Consider the following 11,547-nt stretch of genomic DNA (forward strand, 5'->3'; position numbering starts at 1 on the left):
CCGGTGAAGATGTTCTTCTTGCCAAAACAAACCAATCAGGAGTAATAAAAATAGCGTACCACCAAATAAAAATAAATTACATTGATTATAATATGACGACGATTTGCGAAAGAAAAAATTCACATTTTACAATTTTTATTGGCAATTCATTCTGAAATTGTTATACCAGGAAAAAATGAATATACACTATATATTCGTGAAGAACACTGTAGAAGAATATTCCACGCCAATATTTAATTACTTTTGAATAATATGACGTTTAAGTTAAGGCGTGCAAGTAAACGTGTAAGCTGGCGGTGTATGGGGCTGCGGAGCGTTAATGTTACACACACCACTACGAGTGCATGAACACATGTTGTTTTATTTTGAAATTTGTAGCATATCTTTTTTAAGTTTTCATTCAAATACATTTTCGCAATGGAATCTTGTTCTTTATGCAATACTGAAGATAATGCATTGTTTAAGATAAGTGTGCCACCATTTTCGACCAAAAACATGTTTTTTTTTTGAAAAATGTAACAACTCGTGAGACTGAAATCAAACACTTCGCGGCGAAGTACTTGACGGTGGTACTGGGGGGGATTGTTACTTGGACAGTAGGAGGTTTAGTTCGGGTTAAAGTCCCACACTGACGGGCAGGATATTTGTAATGCTAAAACTCAGCTTTGAATAACAAATTGGTATTTATTGGTGTGGGATCTAGCCACTATCGGACTGGTTCGTTTTTGGCGATAAAGATGTAGTACGGAATCAAGAATTTGGTTCAGTAGTTAGTGGTTCCCCTGCAGGGTAATAACACAGGCCTTCCAATAATTATGCGATATTTTTAAATAAGCTTCGTATTTCTTTAGCAAATACAGACTTATGGCCTTATTCATAAAAAGTAAAGTAGGTTTAAAGAGCTTTATAAAATGACGTTTTCATACATTTTTCAGTTTATAAACCTTTTTTAAAGCTACTTTATTTTTTATGAATAAGGCCATTAGTTTTATTGATGACATGCATATTATAGAATTTTTAGCAATTTGCATTAAAAAACTCGAAACTCATTAGTTAAAAATTTAATTTTTACATAAAAACGAAGTTTTATTTTTACAAGCTTTTATTTAGCTTCACTTGTATGTATGTATGTATGTATGTATGTATGTATGTCTTGGAGTTTTGCAATCAATATATAACAAACTTCCCGATAAGCTACCGGCTTGAAACTGCAGACTTAGCTCAGAACCCGATGACAATGTAGTATGAAAGATGATCTAATCCGCTAGGTGGCGCAGGAGTCGAGATATTTGTAATACCGGCATTTATAGTCGGATGTGGTTCATATTTAGAACCTGTCCTACTTATATTAAGAGCAATAAATCCACACAAAAATGTACCGATAGATGGCGCAGCAGTCGAGATATTTGGAAAACCCAAACGTATGATCAGATTAGGTTCACATCTAGAATGTATATTGCTTACATGAACAGAAATTGGCCCGTAGCCATAGTAAAAATAAAGTGGACTGTAAAGTTAGTTGCAGCTTTTTTTTTACCGATATCCCATTGAAAATTATGCAAAAAAGCTGCAACTAACTGTTAAACAATTTATTAATTTTTCTCATTGCAACACTGCTGGCTGGCACTATGTTTATCATATACATATGAGTCCCTCAACGAAACACGGTTCTGCAAAATGTAATCAACAAATATAAAAAAAATTTAAATTCCTAAAAATAGCAAAGAATACAAACAGCCAACGTGCATGACGCCATTGCCTTTTGTTTGCGCTCGATCAACATATCGCTTGCATTATTTCAGATTGTCATACGTGATTTTTCAATTAAACATCGGCGCCAAAGAATAGGATGTTTGTATGAAAATGAAAGCGACCAATGCGTTGAGCAAACACGGAACGCTATCCTAATCAATTTGTATGTAATCATAATTATTTGAACGAAAAAGCGTGCATAAGCGAGATTCCTAGTACTCTTCCATAGATTTGGTGCCTTTGCATGCTTTCAATAAAAAAAAAATGCAAACGCAACAACAACAATTACAACTACAATGTTTGTTCAGCTATTCGAGCGCTTTCCGCACTCATGCTTGCTCTCATAAGCTTTCCTAGCTGGTAAGCACGTTTGCATGTATGTTTGAGTCGGTTCGTGACAAGCGTGAAAATGATTTATTTTTCCAGCTATGCACCACACTATTTCTCTAACTTGACGCTATGTCGCTGATATTTGTGTTCGCGTTCATCATGCAAAGCACACATTTGTTATCCGTGCCTTTTTCTTTATATCCTCGTTTGCACTGGCATTATTTTCCATAAGTAAGTAAGAAAAATCGCAAATATGTACTTAAGGTCGACATTGTAACGGAAACTGCATTTGCACTGCAATTATGGCACTTATCGTGCAGCGCAATTTCAACGCCTAATCGTAAGCAACTGAATGGGATTTTCTTGTTAATATGCAGTTAATTGATTTTAAGCGTTGCTTAAGTGCAAAGAAAGAGAAATAAACCTATTTTCATATATCGAAAATGTGATAGTGCTAAAGAGCCGATTAAGTGCATACAGATCAGTACGACTATATCTGACTTGAGTGATGCTCAGTTGTATATCTTTCATAAGCATTAATGAAGTGTACCGCAAAGAGCAAGAGCTTTTCAATAAAGCCTCAAGATACTTAGGCATCAATACTGTAATATCCACTGTTTTAAAGAATCCCTAGGAAAACGTGTCAAAATCTCACTTCCACTCACAAAACAATTAATCAAATCAATTGACGGATATCGCTCTACCCTTAGACTAAATAACTCCGATTTGGATGGAGTGGAGGCGATAAGAGTCAACCCTTTACATTACGCTCAGTCATCATGTTATCGTTGACTAATTAAAGTAGTCCGTAGTTTGAAAATCGACCCAATAGCCAGCTATAAACTCTGCACCCATAAGGAGCAAAATATGATCTGAATATATGCTTCTGTAACTCTAAAGACCGCAAAAACTCTTTTACTATACGTCAGACCTCAGCTTGACACAAGAGCAATTTCAGAGGTTTTTGAAGGAATCGACCTTCCTCAGCTGGGCGTTTAGGTGAAGTTTGTTGAAAATTCTTAGTCGTAATTAACCTCCAAAAACCTCACGGAATTGCTTCTACCAGATTTAAGTCATATATAAATCTGCCCCAGCATACCTTGCTCGTCATTTTCCAACGAAGTGCGTATCAAAACTGTTTCATAATAATAATAATAATTGCTAGGAGTTTCTCCTCTAATTCTGCTCTAATAATCTAACAGTACTAAATCACTGCTTACATAAAACATTTATGCAAATTGACTGATCGCTGGAAATTGTGCCGCTAAATCGCTGTTGTAACAAACACTACTCACGTCCTGGCATTTAATACTTTAACGGCTAAGTATCAAATCCAAGTCCAAGAAATGGAACGAAAAAACAGCAAATGCCACTATGCAGTAATTGAGAAAAAAATGAAACTATCGAAAAAACGTATCGTTAATGCAAGCAAAACTCTGTTGTCAGAACGTGACTAAGTGACGTATACGCCATGGCGGCCGCTATTAAATATTCAAAGCTATAATTAGAGTGGTAAGCGAAGCATCATACTAAATGTCACTGTTAACGGTTTTTAATGCCAGCAAACGGCACTTAAATATTTTTTCATCCGGGCACATATCATATTTGTCAGGAACATCAATTTCAATTGTAATTTTAACATATTTTTATAAATATACATAAGTGCTTTTAATGGCTATTACTTTAAGCAGTTTCTGTCTATTTAATAAATTATTTAGGAACGCTCCATTGTGGGTAGAATGTTCAAATAGTCCGAGTATAAGCTTCGTTGTTTACCAGAGATGAAAATGATTGATAATGCTTAAGAATTTTTTGTTGTTGTTGTAAAAAATATATATGATTAAATAAAATTGATTGAAAGCTAGATTTCTTTGCTAAATTATATATGGGGAGTTCCATGCTAATCGGAACAGAGCTTTTTTTGTACACTCTTGCTACTTTGAAGACAGTGTGACGATTTTGGAAAATCAAACTCACGAGCTGACAGATAATATCATTAGAAAAATTTGCAAAGCCTAATAAAATAGATCAAGGGATGCTCTTTTAAGCACTTTTTGGCTAGCTGCATACAGATCTGCTGCCGCATTATAAAAATTCAAAATGGCGAATCCAAGGGGAGGTCCATTATTTACAAATTCAACATTTTAACTCCAAGCTTGATACTCGCGGATTTTCTTGGTCAAAGAAAATTTAAAATGTGGGAATTTTAATTCGAAAGTACACACTTGGCGTTTGGATCGGCCATTTTGAATTTTTTAAATTTGATTTGAGGTTCGTAATCAGCGATCTTAAGAACAATTTTTTTTTTTTTTTTTTTTTTTTTTTATTACCCTTTTCGGGTCCCCCTTTTTATTTTTAATTTGTTTTTTTTTTTTTTTTTTTTTTTTTGGTTTTTTTATATGTTTTTTTAAAAAAATTTTTTTTTTTTTTTTTTTTTTTTGTTGACTACCATATTGGGCTCGCCATTCTGAATTTTCCTAATTTGAGATTTTAGTTTTTTTTTTGTTGCCATATTGGATTCACTATTTTTGATTTTTTGAATAAGGTCTAAGATTCGTTACCAGAAACACAAAAGTTTTAAAGCAAAATCCAATTTACATTTACTTTAGAAGCCATGGTGTCTCTTGCTACACTGCTTTCAATGAAGGACATCTAGACAACACCATTTGAGGACCCTAAACTTTGTTATCCGTTCCAAAAAACTTCGACCATCTTACTGTTCCGGTTGACGTGGAACGCCCCATATATAAAATATATTTCCGCTAAAAGAACGCTAAATGATATTTTTTTACTGTTGTTGTAAATTATATATATACAAGTATCATAAAATGAAACCAAATGGGAGATCGATTTAATCTATGCTAATTTTATTTTTAAATAAAATACATTTTTGCTGAAAAATTCGTCTGAAAAACTAATTGATGTGGCGATGAAAATACATTTTTTTGTTTCGTGGAATGCTCGCTGATGCGTTAAGTTTCCACAAATATACTTGTACATACAGCTATATACATATGTATGTTAAATTCCTATTAAAAACCATATAAAAGTTTAGTATTTTCCTCTTTGGCTAATTGTTCAATTAAAAGTTTTTGACATGTTAATGTGGCTGTTGACAATATCCATCTCTCTCTCTCTCTCTCTCTCTCTCTGTCTCACTCGCTCTGGCCTCACTAACATTGGCAGTGATTTGATTAAATGATAACGGTTGATGGCTGTCAACTGCAGTTTAGCATACTTTTTCACATGACCTGAACTCTTGACACATTTTATTTAACTACTCGCATTCACATTCACATACACATACAAATAGAAAACAAATGCATAAATAATTTAGTGAAAAAACATGCAGTGAGCAACAGGCAATGAACGCGTGTGTGTACTTATTTACTTTAGTATGTTAGTATGTCTGCTGATGAACGCGTCTAATTCAATTAAAAATCCATTTATTTTCCACAAGCTTTGCTGTTGGCTGCGGCTCTACTGTATATTCGCGTGTGTGTGTGTGTTGCCAATTTTCTCCCACGCTATCCGCTGTCAGCAAAGTTCAGCAACAACATTTTTTACCAAAATATTGGATTTATCATCATTACTGCGAAAAATGTGATTTGACATATTTACGTGCTACATATAAATAAATACCTGAGTATCTTTCTAATTGATGTATTTGATTATGGCATACACTTGAGTACATATATTAATAATATTTTCTTACAAAAATTATACTGTAAGTCCGACGTAAAATCAGCTGCCTATAGATTACGTCTTGCCGCGACATATCTAAACGTCTTTCAATAGTGATAAAAACTAGCGGATGGCCTTTTCTTCTAGGAGGAACTGGACAATGAGCGAGAGAAATGGACTCTATTGCCCCGTTTCACTGATGAATTCAAAAAACTTGCACAGGAGCGGGGGTATTCTATGAGATTCAAGATGCTTCCCTAATTTCTAAATTTTCTTGTATCGCCACTTAAATTCGCTGCCGCAGCTACAATAACAAAGTAATCCTTCAATGTCTCTGATTCAGCGCACAGTTGATACTCGTACATTAATCGGACATTAAGGCTCTACTACACACAAAGCCAGAAGGATGTATGCAAATTCGCCGTGGATGAAATAAGATGATTTCTAGACCAAGCTACATTAATAACGATAATAATAATTTTCGGCAATTAAGGATTTCAGAGCTTGCAAAAGAAAGTGCACAGAAATTCTATCATGAATCATACTTAGGCAATGCTGCATCCAACTAGCCAATAATTAAACAACATTTTTTCACATACATTGGAGTCACGATAATTCATAATTAAGGAGTTAAAGAGGTTTTCGAATTAGCGACATTTCAATTTTACCTGAACAGGAAAGAATGCACACAAAAGATGTAAAGAAAAAAATAACTACACTGATATGACTTATTTCGAGGCCACTTTAGTGCGCTATGCGGCATTGACAAGCAAGGTAAACGTCGACTATTTTAGCTAAACGAAAATAGACGACACACCGTGGTATGAATGGAGATTCCAGCGAGACGAAATACTAAAAACGAAAGTCTTCAAATCGATACCAGGACCAGGATAATTTCCTAGGAATTTTTAATGGGTACGCGTCTCCACTCTAGAATTTATTTGAAGGCCCATTTTTTGCATTTTGCACCTGTAAACGCTACGGTCCTGAGCGTACCAGAAATTCCCTAAAATTTTTAGAATTCGCTAGAGGCGTATCGAGCACCCTAAGTTTTGTTTAAATCTATTTTTTTCTAAATAGTAGTGAAAATTATGAAAATAACGTGCAAAATAGCAGCAAAAAAGTGTGCCGAACTTTACCAAAAATCTATTAACGCATTGTTATTATTTAGCACATAAACTACACAAACACAGAAAATGATAGCCAACTTTTGCCAACTCTGTTTAATACATGTCAAATTTTCACTATGTCCTTTTAAAATTCACTAACTTTTTAAATTCGAAAGCCGTCGTAATGGACCCATTATTTAAAACTTTTGAAACCTACTTTGAGATTCGGAATCAGCTGCCATAAAAACGTCTAAATACTACGTAAAACTCCCAAGTAACAAGTTTCGTGCGAATTTAATAAATCTTTAAAAATTTGTCCACCATATTTGATTTTTCAAACCTCAATGATGATTTGAATTAAGTGGCCCCATACTCTAATACATAAAAAAAGTGAAAAAATCCATCAAAGCAAATGTATAAAAATAGTTTTGTCCTGCTGGAAATAAATGGGGAAATGTGGGATGAATTTACTAGGAAGCTTGAAGTAGCTCCCATGCAGAAATCCTCTTAGGCTGACAATAATGCAACTTTTAATGCTGATAATGGTTTTAGAAGTACGTGAACTGAATCTTCTCAATATCTTCTTTTAGCTGCTCAGTTTTTGCGAAACCTTGGAACGCACGCTTTGAACAGACAACAACAAAATACATGGGAAGCAACATTTCCTATCACTGCAAAATATGCAACGCCTATATTTTGCAAAAAACCATAGCAAGCTACAACAACAAGTAAACAAGTAAAACTACTAAAAAAAAACTACAAAAATTTTTATTTAATAAAATTCTATAAAACTGAATAGTGTACTAGTTATCGTTTATTAAAGTAAAAAAAAATTGTTTTTGTTTTTGTTTAAATTAACTAATTCTTTTCATTTTATGGCTCGAAAGGTATTAAGTGTGATTTTTTTAAGAAAAGTTTAATTGTTAAAAAAGGTTCACGTAAATTACCCTTACTCTATGTGGCCGCTGCCAACCCTCTAAATATACTCTTATAAGACTTTTATTGAAATAAGTAGTTTCAATCCAATTTTATGCGGACACCTTTCTGACGAAAGCCAACATATTTTAGTCATTACAAAATCCACACACAACAACTACCAAGTCCATTAGAAAAATTAAAAAAATTTATTTTAATTGATTTTCATGCAAGTGTTCTCACACTTACCCAACTCTTACAAGCTCTTCCATTATTCCATGCACTATTTACTATTTTTATTACTTCTTTCATTTGCAGTAAATAAAATGTCACCACGTCCCTCGTTGGCGCCCAGCGAGGATAGCAGCTATGGCGGCGGCTATCAACAGCAGTCACAGGACGCCTATGCGGCCAATCAGAACAATAACAATAATAACAACACAACAGGCGGCAGCAGCACAGGCAGTGCGAATTCATCGAAAAATGAGCCAGGGCGGCGTGCGGGGGCGTGTCGTGTATGCTTGAAATCCTTCAAGCCCGACGACTATCACAAGACGTGCTTCGAGTGTCAGCAGCGTGTGTGCGAGGATTGCGCCAGCTATAGTAAGCTGGAGGAGAACGAAGATGCGGTAAGTGTGAAATTCGAATTTTTAAAGCGCAGAAGTGAGAGTTTGTATGTGTAGTGGTTGTGGGCAGATCGAAGCAAGAGGTGATAAGTAAGTGTTGGGAAAGATCAAATGCAGCATGGAAGTGAATAACGATTGTTGCTTGGAGGAGTGTTGCAAATTCAAATCGAATTGTTATGCAAAAACAAAAGCGGAATAAATTTAATTTGTAGTAATTGTAGTTAAAAGTAACAGGAATATTATTACAAAAACAGCTCTAAAGTGTGAAATTATTGCCTTGTACCCGCTTGATGACCACAGGGGCGCACTGTCGTCGGTGGTTATAACTACGATTTGATACACGCTAAGCGATTTAAGGGTAAATATTAAACATTGCGTACGATTGCCTTTAGGGATACTAGATATGATATGCCGTCTTGTTTTCGGGTACAGAGTGTTAAGTTACGTATAACATTGGATATCCTTGAATTTAATATGTATTGAAGGTTTGAGCCATCGGAACCAGGGATATTGGTTGAAGAGGTTTACGTAAAAATATTTCAATTTGTGGAACATAAAAAGAGAAAGATGCAATCAAAAGGCGAAATTTTTTGGTAGAAACGAAATTACCATTATGTCAGACAGAATATATGGTTGACGTGTGAAATATCTAATAGCCAAGCTGTACTGCAAGATCTTTACATTCCTACTATTTTTTACTCTGTGTACATTTTTAGCGCCTAATCTCAAAAATGCTACATTTTTAATTGTGTCACTTTTGATGATCGTGTGCTATATCTTCTTTTTATTTGGCGCTGTAACCTCCTAAACGATTTAGGCCAATTTCAAGAAAGCGCGCCAGTCGCTTCTGTTCTGTGCCAACTCACGCCAATTGGAAATGCCAAGTTAAGCCATGTGCTTCTCCATTATATATTTTGTATATAATTATATATTTCCAACGCAGTGGGAAGCTCCCCCTTTATCTGCTACCACCAGACGGTTCCGAGTTGAATACTTTCAGAGGGCCTGCGCAGCCGTTGCTGTATTTCAATACTTCGAAAGAAAACTTCTCGAATTTTTCATTCTCTGTTAGGCCAGTTATCACACAGTTTGTCCTTGCTTTTGTTGTGCATACAAGATTGCAAAGTCGAAGGATCTTTTCACCAAAGCATTACATCCATGTGTACAACTTTTCCATCGGCACTTGTCGTCTTGCAAACAGGGCCATAGATTTTGCGTAAAATAGCTCTCGAAAGGCCCCCAAAACCTTCTCATATTTGTTGCCAGGAGTTCCTTTGTGTTTTTTGTTTTATTCATCGCTAGACCAAATGCTTTGGTTTCAATTTTCAGTCTGGAGAGAGAATACTTCTGATTTGTCCCATTTCCCTTTTGGTGCCCAAAATAGAACGTGGAACCTATTTAGGCAAAATCCTTCAGTGAGCACTTAACCCAAGGTAGTCCTGTTGAGCATAGCCAGAGCTGTTGCACCAGTGCTCTTTGCTACTTTCTAAGAAAGTAGTTTGTTATAAATGGGGATAGCAGACGGAACATAATTTCCAGACCTATGACCCAGCTCAATCTCTTGGCATCTCATCCTTTCCTAAGAAGATGTGGTATTATCAACGGAATGCCACCAGACACTAGAGGCATGTTATCACCAACATCCAACGTGGAATAAACGCCGGTGTACATGGCTCTCTGTTGAAGGCCAACTCTACTCAAAGTCAAAATGGGTTTCGCTCAATTATTTTCTGGGTATCTGAATCTTCTGAGTTTACATTACTAATTCCTAAAAAATGTATTTTTTTCATGCGTGTCGTATAACTGTGAAAATTTGTTTTGTTTTTACACACTTCCTAATAGTGTTTTGACCAAAAATTACTTTCTAACTTTCATTTAAACCCCGTCAAAACATCTTCCATTCTGCATATCTTTGATAAAAAAAGTACAAAGTTTTTGCTTACAAGTGCATTTGAAAAGGAAATGTGAAATATGCATTAATTGCATTAGAAACTTGGAATCAAAAGAACAAAAGTTTACATTTTCCAAATGACTTTATTTTAAATCTTAGTTACATGCATCGAAGACTGCACGTGATCTTGCTTGGCTGCATGAATTGAATTTTTAAACAAAATGTGTAATCGAACATACCTACATATATGTACGTACCTTTGCAGCAAAAATGTCAAGGTAATATCCATACGTCTGTCCACATGAAAGTCGATCGATAGAATCCTGGGTTTTTGTTTCTACTCGCACACACAAATGCTTGCAACTCCTGCAAAAATACATTCATATTAAATTTTGTCCATTAAAGCACATATGCATACAAACATGCGAGTGCTTATTTCTGAATATTGCGTTTATTTGATTTTAATGCTATAACTTTGTTGCACAAAATCACAGCTTTTGCGACAAACAAACTCTGTTGTCTACAAAACAAAGCTGCATGCACCAGAACCAGACGACAACCAACAACTAATGCTTGCCAATAACAAAGTGTGTAACCTTTACAAATATACTCTGCTTTTTTGGAAAATTTCAATCTATGTACTGCACTGGGGACAACAAATCTGCTGTTATTGTTGAGTTGTTGTTGTAAATGATATTACTACTTTCTATTGTTGCGAAAATCTCGAGACGAACTTACGGACAAATGAACATGAATGCGCACTTTATAAACTCAGACATGCAACACAAGTATGTATTTATATTGTGTCCTGTAGAAAACTTAACAACTCAGTGAGAAAATGTAATGTATGGTAATCGAAAAAATAATCAATAAAACATTAGATTGCTGATTACTTAGTAAACAGTATGAGAATCACGCATGTAATGCATTACTACTTTTCCCATTGCTATGTGGGAGCTGTAGAAAATTTCTGAACAAATGAGGTCACAATGCAGGCCTATATTTGCACCCTGCTTAATATTGTATTGTCACAGTTTATCTCAGAGACTTTCCACCAAACCAACCAAACCAACGAGCCATATGCAATAATTTCCTTCAGGCAAACGATGGAATTTATGCCAACGTGTCGGTTGATTAAAGGAAATAGCGCCACTACTAGGCCCACTCCTGGTGATGCAAGGGGTGGTAATTCATTTTTTATTTTTTTTTTGTATTCAACAATCGTTAACTGGGCCGAAAA

The 11,547-nt window shown here is 35.2% G+C and overlaps 1 protein-coding gene across 1 annotated transcript in view; it reads left to right on the forward strand.

Moving 5' to 3' along the window:
* Positions 1 to 11,547, forward strand: part of LOC118747594 — a 111,469-nt gene that overhangs the window by 25,276 nt on the left and 74,646 nt on the right. The window contains exon 3 of the mRNA XM_036481645.1: positions 8,109 to 8,419. Within this exon, the coding sequence (XP_036337538.1) occupies positions 8,109 to 8,419 (311 nt within the window). The remainder of the gene's footprint in view (positions 1 to 8,108; positions 8,420 to 11,547) is intronic.

This window comes from Rhagoletis pomonella, unplaced genomic scaffold, assembly GCF_013731165.1.
Source record: "Rhagoletis pomonella isolate Grant_MI unplaced genomic scaffold, Rhpom_1.0 Rhpom_scaffold_00012, whole genome shotgun sequence".
Taxonomy (NCBI): domain Eukaryota; kingdom Metazoa; phylum Arthropoda; class Insecta; order Diptera; family Tephritidae; genus Rhagoletis; species Rhagoletis pomonella.